The sequence below is a fragment of the Spodoptera frugiperda genome, chromosome 12 (genome assembly GCF_023101765.2).
Source record: "Spodoptera frugiperda isolate SF20-4 chromosome 12, AGI-APGP_CSIRO_Sfru_2.0, whole genome shotgun sequence".
In the NCBI taxonomy this organism is placed as follows: domain Eukaryota; kingdom Metazoa; phylum Arthropoda; class Insecta; order Lepidoptera; family Noctuidae; genus Spodoptera; species Spodoptera frugiperda.
Window position 1 is genome coordinate 2,986,649 of NC_064223.1, and position 17,051 is coordinate 3,003,699.

Sequence of the window (17,051 nt, forward strand, 5' to 3'; positions counted from 1 at the left end):
TTTTTGTAGTTATCAATGTAAGAGGCAGATACATATAAAACGTAAAACGACAAATTATGTAATGAATAACAATTTTATTTCATTATAACTTTACATTTCATTCATCATACATGATACATATAAATTCGATTCATAAAGAAATCAACATAGAGAATCACAACATAAATTATTTCATTATAGAATACTAGAATTAATATTGTACATTTGAATTTACGAAGCAATCCATTGTATACAAAATGTTAAGAGAAAAATTAAGTAGTATATATGTCTTATACATTAACTGGTTAAAATAGGCTAAAATATTCATTTTCCATACTTTGAATCATACATCTTTCAATCTGAACATACACAAATACATATTTTATTTATTATTAAGTAGTAAGGCACACAATGGATCACTTCTGATAAAAATTGAGCTGAATCGGGCAGTGAAGTATTGTTCATATGAGCGACAGTACAGTAAACTGGATTATTGCATTTCATTGAAAAATATCATCATTTTATTAATAATTGGCATTTTATATTGAAGTTCAGTTGAATTATAAAATCTATTACACTACATAAATCAATAAAAACTGAACTTACAAGTTTCGTTAAAGATTACTTAAAATAATATAGACATCACAGTCAAAACTATGTGAGACATTCAACATAATATTGCATTGAAATATATTTGTATGAATCCCACAGGGTTTCTGTACGACATAAACCATTTCAATAAATTCTAACGTAACTTAAATATGGACGAAAATAAGTTATTACAACTTAAACGATAAAAATAATAACTCAATATTCATTTACACTGAATACACATCACATTCAAGATGTTACAAATGTCTTAGTTTCTAGATACAAAATTACTAAAATGTTAATTTTGCGTCAATTCATACTGTAGCTTCCATTACATTCACTTATATTCATTTTAAAATATCGTTTTATTACAGTTTTTATGTGCTTTTTTACTTAATTCACCTTGCATTTCAACACTACAGTATGAATCAATTCATATAGTTGTAATTTTATTCTCTTTAAATTTTAATTTGAAAGGTTCTTCTAAATGGGCTATATTTCAACTCCAATGTGGTTGATATTGTATTTGATGTAGGTTAAGCCTGGTTATCAAGAAATAGGATTCAGCCATTAGCATCTCATTCATGTTAGAGGCATATTAACCAACTGATACTTTCAAATAAATGATAATTTAGTACTGGCCAGCCAGATAATACCATAATAATTTGTTTAGTCCAGTCTATGGTCCAACAATCAACAATTTGCTCATGCCACAGATGTACAAGATTCTTATGTAAATTACCATTACTACACCCTGTAATCTTGCATTTATTGATGTGGCTACCTACTCTTGCAACCATTCTACTACCACAAAAACAGCCCATTTAGAATCACCTCAATAATGGTGGCTGGAAGCCTCTATCAATCGATGCCTTGCATTCAATAAGCCATTCAAGCATACACTATACCAGTAATTACACATTCTCTTGAAACAACGCCGATTTCCACTGAGAACACACTCATTATAACATTGAGGATAAATATGTCATTTGAAATTATTCAGGGCAGGAAAGGACTAGATTATAACATAATTTTCCTGGTTCATTAAACCTAAATAATTCCAAACAGTTGAGATATGTTCTAACAAAACTTTTTCTCAATTCCAGCTTTTTAAATACTAGATGCGGTTGACGATGGCCTCTATAAGGGACGCTACGGTTTACCTAGCACTTTAGACCTTCGAGACAAACTAATGTATACAGTTTCACTTGTGTTTTATGTACTAAAGGAACTTTAACTGGAGTATATTACACTGTACAAGAGTATCTACGAGACTCAACTCATGTGTTTCGTGTGAAAACTTCGTCTAGTCTGTAGTTTCTTTTCTTTGGCAGTCTTGTATTCGCGGCGGCACGGACTGTTCCTAAGGTCTAGTATTGTGTTTACCTTCTCTACGATTTCTTTAGCTGTGTCGTGTTCGCATTCGAAGTCGTGGAGCTTGTATGTTGTGTTTGGCTGGAATATTGTGGAGTTACCTAGAAACAGAGAAATATTTTGATATTAGTTACATTTCTGAAACATACATATCTGCAAAAATTCAAAAATACATCTTATTCCACCAACTACGTCAGAATCTTACCTGTATTACTCCTATCGGCGTAAGTAACATTGTGACTAGGAGAGTAGACTATCCTGAAGGTGGTCCTATTGCCCCGTGTCTCCAGAATCTGGCACCAAGCGACCGAGTCTATGCTGTGTAGGAAGTACTTCGATCTCGACTGTACATGGAAAGACAAAACGTCAAATGATATTCATTAAAACCAATACACAACACAATAGACTATAGCATGGAAATGACTTCAAACATAATACATTCTGCTACATGCAGAACAAAATAAATCAGGTACCATGTAATTCCTTCTCTCCTCTCTGTAGCAATTAACTTATACTAATAAACAGTAATTACTTATTGGGTTTAGGGTTTGACCAAAATATTTTTTTTTTAATATTATTGTGTAAATGTGTAAAGATTACTAACCCAAAACGCGTGTTTATGTGTGACTAGTGGCTCCACTTCTATCCTGTCGAGCGAGATGCCGAGTTGAACTGACGTGTTTGTCCTCACTTTCCGTAATAACTGAACTTTGTATGCCTTGTACTGCGGCGCCTCGGTAGCCATTATATGTGACTGCATCTTGCCTAAGTCTGTGTCTGCACCACCTAAATTATATGCGAAAATTATTATTAAAGATAAAGTCAATAACTATATTAATAAATAAATAGAAGAAAAGATTCCTTTTTCAAGGGAAAAGTATTATTTAATCTATTTATTACCTTCATTTAAAGCTTTCAAAGCAATAAGAACAGCTTCTGATGTAGAACTGCCTCCTGTATTGTGCCTGGATGGATTCTGATGACTCTGACCCGAATCCGTAACTTTTGAGAACACATGGAAGGCTCCACTCATACCATCCTCTGGTATTGATGAAGGAGGTAGGGTCATGGCGTTTTTACTTTTCAATTCTACAAGCCCTAGGCATGTGAACCCGAATTTAGAGCAGGGCTCATTAGCATCAAGGCAGGGGAATGCCCAGTCAACCTCTCCATCATCCTCTGCTATACAAAGTCCGTAATCATGCACAGAACCAAGTGTTATGTCTGGATGTTCGATGCTGGAAACAATGGATAAAATGGTTTAAAAATTGTGTTACATTGTGGTCATTGTGCATTTAAATAAGTAATTTATTTACAGGAAGGTAAACCACTATTAAATGTTTTATCTAAAATAAACACAAATGTTACCTGTATTTATAGCATGTGAAACCAATTAAATCCTTGATCTTAGCACTGGCTATGACACACACAACTAGGGGATAATTCTGATACTTCTCTGGAAGCATTGTCATGAAGATCTTGAATGACTTTGTAGGGAGCCCCAGTTGTGCTGTCCCATCAAACTTTGCATACTCCAAATATTGACGGTGAGGTAAGTTGGGGCAATTCTGAAGCTGTTCAGCCAACAAAGATTTCTTTTTCTCTGGTCTTTTTACTTCAAATTTAGCAAATGCCTCAGCTAATTGGTCTGTTGTGAGTGGTGTTGAATCTTCCCATTTTATAACTTTTATTTTAGCTGCCTTTTTTAATGCCTGCTCCTTCTTGTCTAGCCATTGAGCGGTGTTGGATCTTGGCCTAAAAATACAAAGGAGGTTAAAATAAATTATTGACTTTTCAACTTTAAAGTGATTATTTTTGTATTCCGGATGTAATCTGAATTGAAATGATGTCATAACCGGTTGTATGTGTGTGACATAATTGGCCCAGTATTGTATTTTACCTAATCTAAAAAAGTGGGTCAGTAGGTAAGCATTCATGTCATTGAGAACATGAATAAAAGAATAACTTTTGCCAAGTTTACACAATTGATGTTGTTATTGTTATCTAATGTATTTTCTCAAGAATTTAAACTTGGTTTAGTTCATTTAATTCTGTTTGCATTAGTACAACATAGGCCATAATTTTATTATGTAGCATTGTTTATATTGCAGTAGGAACAATTTTATGACTAAAAGAGATAATTTAAGCGTACCTGTGTCCTCCAAACTCTTCGTAGCGCACGTAGCTGCCACACAACGGGTCATCATCCTCGCTATCATCCATATCAGGGTAAGGATCAAACTGTGTCACAATCTCCCTTCCAACCTCCTCTTCAGATATGTCCCCCATTCCATCTTTACCTTTGCTAGGTCCAGGCTGAGTCAACCTCATCTCTCTGATCCTCTTTTTCTCTTCAATAGCTTTATTTTGAAACACTTTCGAAAAATCCTCTCCAGCCATAACGATCTCACATAAACCGGTGTCGTCAGTCGCAATGAATGCATCTCGTATGTTTTTTAACAACCAAATCTTATTATCGTATGTAGCCATCTTATTAATTACATTAATTAGTTCAATTTTAATCTTATTTCTTGTTTTCGATCACTAAAATTGAAACACATGTCAAAGTTGCAGTTCCCAAACAAAATGCTTTTCGCGTGATACAAGATTCGAATTTTTTGAAATGTCGTTTCTTTAACATAATTACTTCACTAGACAGAGGCAAACTACAACGTTCTCCATGCAAATTGTCTCAGAGATAATGCTAAAACTCCACAATCCTATCACAACGTAACGTGAAACGCTTTTTGACATTTAGCTTGTTGTTCTACTAGAGGGCATAGAGTATAGAGTTGTGATATAGGTGCATTTGCCTACAAAAAATATCTTCTTGAATAAACCGTGAAACATCGATGCATTGTTGTTATCTATCCATCTATTTGTTAATGAATAATGTAATCACAACCTATATTTTAGTGTGGCTGACAAACAAATAAATTTTTTATCTTTTTGTAGGACCTAGGAGCAGTAGTCTATATTACTTGTTTATCATTTTGTTTGGATTTTACAACTTTTTTATTGTAAATGTTTTAGTCTTATTACTAAAACAGGCTTTAGTTTTAAAACAAACTAATTTTCCAAATTGATAGACACGAAACAGATTATATCGGTGTCGTGAAATATTTCGGACGTGGAACAGAGGGATATTTCGTTGTGCAAAGACATTTGACATTTGTTATAGTCTATTGTCAAAAAAATCATTGTTTTGGTTGTCATAGCAACGCTCAACAGCAAAAATCAAAATAATTGATTTTATTAGAAAAAAGTACTTATACTGTAGCGTACTGTTATGGTAAGCAGCAATAGCAAACAATAAATTACTGTTTAAAGTGTTCCTTTCAATAACACAATTCAATGTTTATGCAAATTTTTAGGTTGGAATCTTTCCGACTCCAAGTTAAAAATAAAGTTTTTTAAGCAAAAAAAGAAAAAACCACTAATGCAAATAATTTATTTAATGTAAATTTAATTTTATGACCATTTAATGTAAATAATTTACCTTAAAATTAGTAAAATACTTCTTAGTTTTGGTCAGTGACATTCAAACAAGAAATAAATATTGAATAAAATTAGACACTACTTGGCAACAATTAATTTGTATGAAGTAGTAAGTACACCAATATTCGGAAAAAATATTAACAATACTATGTTACTACAATTACAAACATCAATACCTAAAAAAAATTAAAAACACAGAAACAATAATCAAAAACACAGCTACACACATATTTAAAACATATTTTATAATCAGAATAATTTATATTGAAGAAGTTATAATGTCTAAACAATACTATAATTGCCCAAAGATAACATGCTGCGCCTCAGATCCTGAACACAATCATAATAAGAACGATAGGGTGGGGACAAAGTTTCATCATAAAGTTTCAGAACCCCTACAAACTTCTTAATGGCTTCCCCATACTGGCCACTTTCCATAGCTGCACGGCCAAGACGGTACATCATTTCCGTGTCCTGAGAAAAAAGAAATAGAATTTATCTTTAATATGGTAGTGCAAATATTCCATGCTATACTAGTATTTTCTCATGCAGGTTTATATAAACATAATTATAAATACACCCCGCATGAAAAATTGCTCTGTACCCTTACTATGAGTTTGCTTTACGTTTAAAGTATTTGAAACAAGAGTGTATTGGGCTCTAGTTGGTTGGTTTATTCAAGCCATTCATTCTCGTTTCAATTTCTTTAAATGTAAACCAAATTTATACTAAGAGTACTGTACAGGAACTCTTGGCTATCTATTGCTATACAACAGAACAATAGATCTCCCATCCAATCATACTGTAACTGTACTTATATTTTAACGTCTCCTTTCAGATAATTTAGTCCCTGTAATAAAACTGAATAACACACCATGGCAGATGATGAAGATGGTAAGGAACTTTTTATTACTAATCAACTACATATATTTTCATACTACTAAAAATAAACTGAAATGTTTTTACTAAGTATAATTAAATTGTACATTTCCACATTTAAATTTGTTGTTCTCTTAGTGTCCTTTAATAAATAATCAATTCACACTTTGAGAGCTTGCCACTAAAAATAAAGTAAATTATTTTCATGATCTAATAAAGTATACATTACATGACATTTTTGATGTTCTCAAAGACTACATACCCACAATACTAAAACGTTTCATTTCAGATATTGAGGAGGAGACTGAAATCCGCGCAGTGTCCGAAGAGGTACAAGAGACAATAAGTCCAACTATAGAAAAAGCTTTAGCGCCGCCTAAATATGAAGTACGACCAGGTCTTGGGGAAAAGTAAGTTATACATGTATGTAGTTATACATATAACAATAATATAACATATGTACCTACTGTAAATAGTGATTAGAATTATTGTAAAAAATTATTGAATGACAAAAGCACGGACCAAGAGTCCGTGGAAAGCTAAATTTTTTAAATGCGATCTCCATCTCGCTTTTCAAGCATACTGCATAGTACGACTTTGTTTTACGTTTAACGAGATCGAAGCGAGACCGCTTTCTGCCCTCTGATTGCTTGATTCATTGGAGCCGGCCAATCAGAGCGCCGAACGCGGTCTCGACTAAGCCCTCTGATCGTGAGTTTCCTCTTGTATTGACTGTATTGTTATAATGGAATGTATGACAAGGGCACGGACTACGAGTCCGTGGAGAATTAAAGTAAATAGAAATAAAAAAATTAGTGGACTGTATTTATATTAACACTGTATATTTTGTGTTCCAGATTCCAAGCGGCCAACGTGAAGGAAATAATACTGAATACAATGCAGGAACAACTGATGGGTCGTCAATACAGGTCGGACCAGGCCGCGAGATGGGCCAAGTTCATAGCCAATGGCATACGACAGAGAGTACAAGAACTCGATATGAAGAGGTAAGAGGATTTTCCTATTGCCTCTATGAGGCAGTTTACTCTTGTAGTAGGCATTTTGTTATTATTAGCATAAGCCATAATGTTATTCCTTTATCTGGAACTAGCGACCAGCCCCAGCTTCGCATGGGATATATTATACATGTATTATACATACAAACCCTCTTGAATCATGCTATCTATAAAAAACCGCATCGAAATCCGTTGCTTAGTTTTATAATTAACCATACATAGGGATATAGGGACAAAGAAACTGACTTTGTTTTATATTACGTAAGTAGAAGATACTGTTGGACCAGTGGGACCACTGTATTTATATATATACCCAAATTCTAAAAGGTCGATATTACGATTATTACGATTATCGATAAACATTATTACATACTAATGTCCCTCTTTTTTATAATATTCTACCTTTATTTCAGATACAAGATCGTGGTACAATCGACAATAATAGAAATGAAGGGAGCCGGTGTGAAGTGTGGCCAGAGATGTATTTGGGACCCCGAGACCGACGACTACACGGACGCCACTTACAGGAACGAGACCATATTCTGTTACACTACTGTCTATGGTATTTATATGTACTGAAATGTATTTGTAAAGGTTTTGGAGTGGTATTGAAATGGGGCAGGGGTTAATTAGTTTTTTAAATAGCACATTGCACTATACTTTTCTAGAAGAAAGACGAACGTGTTTGAAGTTAATTTAGGTAATGTTACTGCGTTTCGTCTGTATCCTTAGTACAAGTTTGCTGTAATCGAAACGAGAGTGCGTTCGCCGCTCTGATTGGCCGGATCAAATAAGCCAATCAATCAAAGCGCCGAATGCGTAATTGTTTCGATTATTTTAAGCGTGAAGCTAACGGTACTGGCAAGTGATAGGTTCCTGATGCCGCATAATTTTTCTAGTACAATTTTACTAGCGTCGTTTTAATATAATCTTAAAGTAATGTCGTAAAGGAGAGTTTGGACAGTATATAAAGGGAAAATTTTGCTGTCCCAGTTCAAATTATATTTAGCAAAATTTTCTCACTGAGTAGTCTTGTTTTTAACTAGTTTTTTAATTTAGGTACAATCGGTAAAGTTGGCGGTCAACCATGACATTACACATTAGACGATATTTGAACGCACTCGGTGCGAGCGACCACAGGGAAAGCGCCCGGTGGATAGCGAGTTTGCCACGGAATAATGTTTAAAATATGTAATGGCATAAATTTTGCCGATAGTACGCGGGACCTCATAGTCTTTTAACTAACTGAACTTACTATAATCTATATGTGCACTTTCACTGCCTACACTCTTCTGAGCAATATGAGGCATAATTCTTATTTTATTTGATATTAGGTCGTTGTTACTTAGTACCTATTTAGCTTTGTTTTAGTAATTACTTATCTACCTACTATTAATATTTAACCGAGCAGTGCCTTTAAGTAAATGGAATGAATTGTAGCTCAATATGTTTATTTATGTAAGAGGTTTGCACTTTACATAATGAATTAACTGTTTTTTATAAACTAACATGTATTTTTTTTTTACTTGTGACTTTGATCCATTAGAGAAGACGCTTATTTGTAGGTTGTAAGAAAATGAAATCTTAACCCGTCGTATGCTGAAGCACTGATCAGTGTGAGACACAATGTGTATTCTATTGTTGTCTCATATACCCGCAGACGGAAGGTTAGTCTACGCAAAATCTATTAAAATAGATACTACCATGTAGTAAGTTTCTGTCTATCGACACACTCAAAATGAATAATTTTGTTCTAGCCTGCACGCGCTGAAAAACTACTAACATACTATTAATATTTAGTACCTAACTTTGTTATAAAGTTATATATTACAGTCCAACAATGATAACATCGTCACGGAATTTTCATAACATTTTCATGTTTACACAAGTAATTTTCAGTTCAGTATATATCCATAAATTTACAGCGACTAATAATTTTGGACTAGGGTAGACCAAATCTATTTATTGTATAATTTTCATGAGCATACTAATTCGCTTCGTGTTTTCAATGCGGATACTTATATATAGGTACCTACTACGTTCTATAGAAATATTTTTGATGTGAGTACTAAGTAATTTGGTTAGTCAGTTTACTTTAATAATGTGCTTTGTTTATATAAATACTTATGACTTTTCTCGAAATATTCGAACAGGAAGAAGATATATATAGGTAGTCATAGAATCATTCTAGAAAAAAGATGTGCTATGTAGCTATGCTACGAGGATGTAATAATTAAGGTGTGACACTATGTGACCGTTTTTACTGATCTCTACTGGAAAAGCACTAAGGAATACCTCATAATACATGGCACTTATAACAGCTGAAAAATGGATATGTGAAACATTGCATATGTGTGCTTACCTCTTGAGGTATTAAAAGGTGTGACGTTGTATTTTAAGACTAAAATAAGTACACGTTTAAAACATGTTCTTAGTGTTCAAATTCAACTTACTTGTAAGGATTTCAATCCCTTCAGTATGTTGGTATACTGCTGACAAAGGCCACACTGCACCATGAACTCTTGGCTGTCGTAAGGCACTGCTACCACGTTCGGGCAGGGATTGTCCGAGTCGCACCTACAGAAATAAGTGAGTAGGTATAAGAACATAGTAGTACTTAAAAACAGTAGTAAAATAGTTAAACGTAATCAATATTTACAAAATACAGGCTATTTTTTTATAATCTTCTAATAACTCAATAATAAATGTGTAAAAAATATCAAATAGTAGAATCTTGTTGTTAAATTACAATCCATCCTTGTAAAATTGATTTTTCATATTTAAGTTTAAGCTATTCGATAAGAGATGGCGCTAACATTCACATTTGGAAGGACTTGCCAAAAAATTAACGTTTTAATCAGAAAATCTCCTCATATAAATTAACAAGCATGAATTATGTCTACAACAATACAATAACTCACTTGAATCTCATGTAATTCTCAGTCATTTCTTCGTACATGGGCCATTTGTGTTCGCACGGTGTGCAGTGGCAGTCGAACCAGTATTGTTCCTTCAGCTCTGCCTGCCTCTTTTCTTTCGGAACAGTCGTGAAGATGGGGCCATAGTTTTCGGAGACTTCTTCGCCCTTCTTAATATTTTTAACTGCGCGCACGACAACATTGTTACCGCAAAAATATCTGAAAGAGGATATTATTATCAGGCGATATATTCTTCTAAGTATCACACCTATCTTTAGATGAATAAACAACTGACAGAAAATAATAAGATAATACAATAGCTAAGACCTCACCTCACAACACCAGGGTCACAAGAGTGATTGAAAAGCGCAAGAGTCGGGAACACTGCCCCTGCCAAGAACACCGACTTTCCTTCATGCTTGATCACATTCTTATCCACTTTAGGCTTGGGGCATTGCAGCTCAAACACCTCATGAGCATTGAACTTCAGTATCTGCAGATTCTTCAGAATGAGACCTCCAATTAGGGCTACATCATCCTTATATTTCTCATCTACAGCCATTGTCTTAAGCTCGTCCACTTCCACGGGCTTATTCCGTGGTTTCCCATCGAAGTAGCCGCTGACTTCAAGGAGTTTGACGAAAAAGGCTGTCATCTGAGTCCTGTGTAGGAAGTCTAGCTTAGTTCTTTTGTCCTCATGCGACACTAAATGGTAGATATTTCTGTAGTCCTCAGTTTTGTATGGCCCAGGTGGTTTGGCATCCAATTCTTGGCTAAGCTTCGTGAAATATTCCTTATTGTGCTGGGTGATCATCCTCAAGGCTATGTGGCAAGTGATGGAGCATCCTGACTTCCAGATAAGTGGCAGAATGTGACATTCATATCCGTGGTACGACTTTTGTGCTGCTTCCAAGCATTTGTCGCTGCAGAATACTACGTTGGGACATTTTGGACATGGTAGAGGAATTGGACATCTGTAAAACATTAAAGAAGTAGATATAAGAATTCACAAAGAACTGAGACAAATATACACTTTGTTAAAGAAATACATACTTCATGAAACAGTGCTGACAGTGTGTACTGGAGTACTCTGCCAAAAGCACTCCACTATGAGGCTTTTCTACTAGCAGGATCTCTCCAGGTTCTATATCTTTCGTAGCTGTTGCGAATCTTCCTCTTACTTCATCAGAGTCAATCTGAATTGCTTCGGAAGCCGCGGGGTACTGAGAGTTGTGCTTTCCTGGGAGCTTCGGTTTAGGTGGAGTTTTCTTCAAAGGCTCCGGGTCTTTTGGGTTCCCAGCTAAGACGAGCCCTTTGTTCAATATTTCCAGCATAAGTTTAGAGTCCGTGCGCATCTTCTGTCTTTTCTCCTTGTCCAGTTTGATCGCTTCATCCAGTGAGCTGATTGTGTCCCTGAAAGGAGGAAACATCATCGTCCTCAAGGTCATCTGAAGGATATCGTTACCTTTTCAAAGTACAAATAAACTAGGTACCTATAATCTTTGTTAATATTCTTAGACACGATTGAAATATATTATTTTAGGAAAAACAAGAAGGCGATTTACTTACGTGACAAAATTAGATACCTACCTAATAATAATACCTACATTAATTTTCACTGTAGTTACTCTTTATAATTATACGATTAAGCAAAAATAAACTCTGGAAGAAACTTACTGGAACGCGCCAATAGCTTCCTTGTTCCTCTTCAGCACGAGGAGACACCTGGCCCTCCTCTCGTAAACCTTGTAGCGGAGGTGACGAGGGTATCCCAGATTGAGGCACCTCTTTATATCTGCCAGCGTGTCTTCATATTGTTCCAGGTGATTCAGGGCTGCTGAGCGGTTCGCTAACACGATTGATAGTTCTTCAGCTGTAACAAATTAATAAAACGTTTTTATATAGCTGTTATGGTTTCCGAAAGTGAAAAGTTTATATTGAGGACATTAAAATTTGATTACAAATTGTGCTCTTTTACGCATTAGTCAAAATTTAATAGAAACTAAACTTTGATAAATGCAATAAGCTCTCTGTATCTGTATATTTATACGTAACATCACGCCTTTTATTCCCGAAGGGGTAGCCAGAGGTGCATTTCCATATTACATCACTGTACAATGTACACCCACATTTTTACCATTTGTGTTATAAGTCCTATGTAATAGGTGGTGAGCCTATTGCCGTATACTGGACACTATTCCAGAATCTGTGCTACTACAGAGAAAATTCATGAGTTCGTGAGTGAAATTTTCCAAATCAAATAAAGAATTTCATTTCATCCACCCAACCTTATTATGACAAAGTTGTCGCATCGCAGCAGTACACCGAGTACAAACTAGTAGGTAAAACTTGCCTAGTATAATGTTATACCTATTACTCATTAATTTTAATTAAATGAAACGTAAAAAGATATTATCAGTACTTTAGTGGACTCTGCGGTTACCCATTTAGGGACGTTTAAAACGCTAATAAAGCAGAAACAAGCAACACAAAATATAATAATAATAAAGACATATATTAAAGCGACAATCATTAATTTTCAGTTACTGGGAACTGTTGAGGAAAATCCTACATTAAAATGTAAGATAATATGTATTCTGTATTGTAAGCTTCGTCTGAATATGTGTCCTAGAATAAATACCGGGAATTTAAAGCATTCAGTGATATTAGCAGGAAAATCGTGTAACGAAATAAAATTAATTGTAACTGTAATAGAAAATCTTTGTTATGGTTAAAATACATAGTTTCTGTCAAATGTCCGTCCATAAAATATGTAGTTTCCGTCTCTAAACATAACAGTTACCTATCAAAGTATGAATTTATTTTTCAGTTTAATTGTGCCACCATTAAAACCACTACGTTACTGAACCAAGTTATTTGGTCGGCAGGTAACAAAATGATGGGCATCTAGCGAGTAGGGACCTACCACATATGTAAATTATATTAAACTAGTTTTTGTTAAAAAAACGTTGCCCCACACTAGGAATTTCTCAAGTGTCATGCGTGCGTTTACAAACACACAAGTTCACATGCACATGACACCCAGACCCGAAACAACAATATGTGGATCACACACTCTGTGCGGAAATCGAAACCGCTATCCGTTACACGACAGCCAGTTGCCCAGCCATCGCCTCAACCAGTCAATTCAGCAGTCAGCTTTCGTTCGAAGCTTTCTGAATTGATTCCTTCTACAATTATTATTATTTACTTAATGTAAAGTAGGAAAGGGTACTAGAAATATCTTAAACATTCATCACGATCATTTACCTAAATCACAACTAAGGTTAAAAAGCATATAAGTACCTAGTTTACTTCGCACCAACCATTAAAGCTTAATTTCCAGTAACAAACTGTTTGTTTACATTATATCACGTGAACATTTGACGTAAAGCTGAGTTCAATACTCCACGAACACTTACTTTCTTTCTCGGGCATGTGAACCATGCTTTGGCTGTACAACTGCATCGCCTTCGCCCAGTCACCTTTCTGCACGGCCTTATTTCCCCCATCCTTCAACTGCCGAGCTTTTTCCAAGTCTTTTTTCACTGGAAACTCGCCGCCCGTCTGACATTTCAGCAAATCGTCGATTAAATTGTAATTCCTGACGGTCGGTAGACTGCACAAGTAGGAGACTCGTTTCGTGTTCGTTTCTAAATTGGCGAAATTGTTCCTCGTCACGTCATCCAGCGAACTGTTTATAGTTTCGTGGAACTTAGTAAAGAAGCCCTCGTCTTGAGACATTTCTGCTAATCCCCTGTGATGCACATGTAATGAATGGGTATTGTAATTTATAATTTTAGGTTAGATGTAGAAAGCCGGTGTAAAAGCGCGCGGACTACTGTTTCGTCGGTGTTTCTATTTTTAAATTTGGAACGTTCATCTGTTCTTCACTTCAGACGGATTCGGCTCTAGAAGCGTTTAGTGTTTTCGATGCATTTGCGTTTGTGACGTAGTGTGTTGATGGCAAGTTCCATTTGTGGGGAAATATAGGTCAACATGGGCTACGGGATATCATATCACATGTACAATTGAATTGAACCATCTAAGAAAAATAATCCACGCGTTGTATGCGATGCGGATAATGTTTGCTGAGACATGAGTATAAATAGTTATTTATTTCTTCTAGTAAAGTTAGTGTCCCCGAAAGAAGAAAGTAGACTCTTACTTACTTTTTTAATATCCAAAGTATCATTGAATCTACAAGCTTTGCATTGCTAAGTGGTTGATATAATCACATATAATAAAGGTACCTAATATACAATTATGAAGTAACACATCTATACTCTATGAATAATACTTCACATAAAACATGCGTCATTCATCTAACTCCTAGAAAATAAATCAATTAAAAAGTTATTCGAGACAAAGCGTCTTTGCTGCACAATTTTCCGTTACAAACAAAAGCGAGTTGTATTTCATGGAACTGTCGTTAGATGCTTGCACAGTACCTATGTACCTAGATATTCTAGGAACACAGAAGAGACCTATGGATGCCAGTTTATGATGAATTAGTTCATACATAACATCATGTCTGATGCCTGAAGTACTGCGAGGCAAACTTATGAATGCTGTTAATTCCTGTTTAGTTATGTTTTAATTATGTATGTAAGTTGCTTTAATTGGTTGTCTACCGTTGTAACTTTTGAATTAAATAAATAAATGTCACTAGGTTAGGTATGTTTAGGTGACTGCCTCGTTGGCCAAGTGGTTGCAAGACTGCCGGGCAAGGGGTCTCGGGTTCGATTCCCGGGTCGGGCGAAGTATTGCTGCGCTTTTTTTTTGATTTTCGAAAATTTAAGTAATAGCGCAGAGTCTGAAAATTTGCCCGGTATATGGCAATAGGCCCACCACCTATATTACATAGGACTTATAACATAAATTGTGAAAAGTGGGTGTATATTGTACAGTGGCATTACGTGCCATAATGTGCACCTCTGGATGGTGCATGGTGCACCTTCGAGAATGAAAGACGTGACAATATAAAAAAATAGGTTTAGATTTAGGTTAGGTTTTAGATTGAGAGTAGAAAAGGTACCTACCTAATAATATCTACAGTATCTATACTATCAGATGGGTGCGAATGAACTTAACACAAAATCATAAATCTAATGACCATATCGATGTACCGACTTTGAACCTTTAGATAAATGTCTATACAACATATAATAGGTATAATCCAAATTATTTACTTAATCAGAAACAAAGTTCGATATTTTTCACAAAACTGCCGATTCATGCGATAACAGCAGGGACTTATTAGATAAAGATGAAGATAAATTGAAATTACCTATTGTTTTTTATTCTATTTATTGCTGTCTTCAAAGAATTTTGTAGGCACTCATCAACAAAATTGATTTGTATCATTTACCGATTAACTAATAAAAAATCGTAAGTAGAAGGTGCCTAATAACTTACCTACGTAAGTAAATCTTTTCTATCAATATTGTAGTAGATTTTAAAATATCGTGACTGTTACACATTCCCTTGAAGGTCATCATCACTAACAGCCTATAAATGGCCACTGCTGACCAAATACCTCTTCTCACACGGAAAAGGATTGAGCATTGATCACTACGCTTACGCAATAGGCGATTTCAAACTTATAATTAGAAGTTATAAGCTCACGTTTCCTCATGATGTTTTCCTTCACCGTTTATCAGTGGTGTATACCTAAATAATTTTAGAAATTACATAAAACACGGAAAATGTCACATTGGTAATTGCTGTTGGTAGGTTTCAAAGCCGCACTCTCATTTATGTGAAGCTAGACGACTAGTTGTGGGTAGGTAGAGGTATCAAACATTCTATACTTACTTACTTTTCGTCAGTTAGGTTCCACATACTACACTGTTGAATATTTCAGTTAGCATTATTTACAAATGTCATACTTATACTATGTAAACCGAATTCCTTGTGGTCAGTAAATCTGTGGCTACCTAACCAATAAAGCTGGACGAAACACTCATCTTGTTTGTTATATTTCTTATTAAAACAATATCATTTCATATACATTATTCTAGGTATTTCCTATGTATACATAGGCGCCAACATAACCACTTATTAGTGTTTCAGGGAACTAAGCAAGCTTTGCACTGTAGGTAACAATTACGTGTCTTTCAAACAAAGACTTATATACAATATACATATTATTGTTACATATTTTATATAAATATTAAATTTATTGTTTTAATACAATTGTTCTGTTTCATGTTTCCTCGTAATTGTTTTTGCATTGTCATGTAGGTGATCATGTTGTACCTAAGTAGGTATTAGGTATTAAAAGAGATGAGGTATTTGTTTGTTAATATTTATTATGACTTATGTCTATATATTTATGTACTTAGATAGATTGTAGGGGGCACTTATATGTAGATATTTTAACGTGAGAAATTCCCTTGTCTGTGTCTCTCTGCTCCAGGCTTATAAAAATAACAAAGAACAAGGATTAGTGTTTTGTGATTTAGGTACCGTAATATAAAAACTTTATAAATTTTCTCCGCATTCAGTTCTGCAGTTGTAATTCTTTCTCAGTTCAGCTCAGTAATAATTCTGCTAAAAAATCGTCCAATTGTAGTAGTAGTGATAGTAGTAGCAGTTTAAATTGATATTGGTAAAAGCTTCCGACCTTAAAACATAGATAAAGAGGAGCCAATGATCGGATACAGTAATTTTTATATAGAAATCCAGATTTGGGTCGCCGAGAGTAAAAGCTCAGATAAAATATATCAAGTGCTCTAGAAAACCTAGATAGTTAATAGCGAACGGTCGGATGAATACAATTTTAAGCTCAATA

General features: G+C 34.8%; 3 protein-coding genes across 3 annotated transcripts; 1 reads left to right on the forward strand and 2 right to left on the reverse strand.

Annotated features, from left to right (window-relative positions):
* Positions 1 to 54: 54 nt before the first annotated feature.
* On the reverse strand, positions 55 to 4,687 carry LOC118262819 (stress-activated map kinase-interacting protein 1). The gene is made up of 6 exons (XM_035574432.2): positions 4,097 to 4,687; positions 3,313 to 3,699; positions 2,845 to 3,182; positions 2,549 to 2,730; positions 2,150 to 2,288; positions 55 to 2,045 (listed from the first exon to the last, which is right to left on the reverse strand). Exons 1-6 carry the CDS (start codon positions 4,432 to 4,434, stop codon positions 1,846 to 1,848), a joined length of 1,584 nt encoding a protein of 527 aa, XP_035430325.2. The 5' UTR covers positions 4,435 to 4,687; the 3' UTR covers positions 55 to 1,845.
* A 402-nt stretch (positions 4,688 to 5,089) lies between these two features.
* On the forward strand, positions 5,090 to 8,845 carry LOC118262829 (dynein light chain Tctex-type protein 2B-like). The gene is made up of 5 exons (XM_035574448.2): positions 5,090 to 5,236; positions 6,281 to 6,336; positions 6,611 to 6,731; positions 7,179 to 7,328; positions 7,751 to 8,845. Exons 2-5 carry the CDS (start codon positions 6,318 to 6,320, stop codon positions 7,914 to 7,916), a joined length of 456 nt encoding a protein of 151 aa, XP_035430341.1. The 5' UTR covers positions 5,090 to 5,236; positions 6,281 to 6,317; the 3' UTR covers positions 7,917 to 8,845.
* Positions 5,379 to 14,121, reverse strand: LOC118262828 (SET and MYND domain-containing protein 4). Its single transcript, XM_035574447.2, has 7 exons — positions 13,678 to 14,121; positions 11,933 to 12,128; positions 11,309 to 11,668; positions 10,588 to 11,229; positions 10,259 to 10,474; positions 9,791 to 9,914; positions 5,379 to 5,916 (listed from the first exon to the last, which is right to left on the reverse strand). The coding sequence occupies exons 1-7, from the start codon at positions 13,997 to 13,999 to the stop codon at positions 5,725 to 5,727; spliced, it is 2,052 nt and encodes a 683-aa protein (XP_035430340.2). The 5' UTR covers positions 14,000 to 14,121; the 3' UTR covers positions 5,379 to 5,724.
* Positions 14,122 to 17,051: the final 2,930 nt, after the last annotated feature.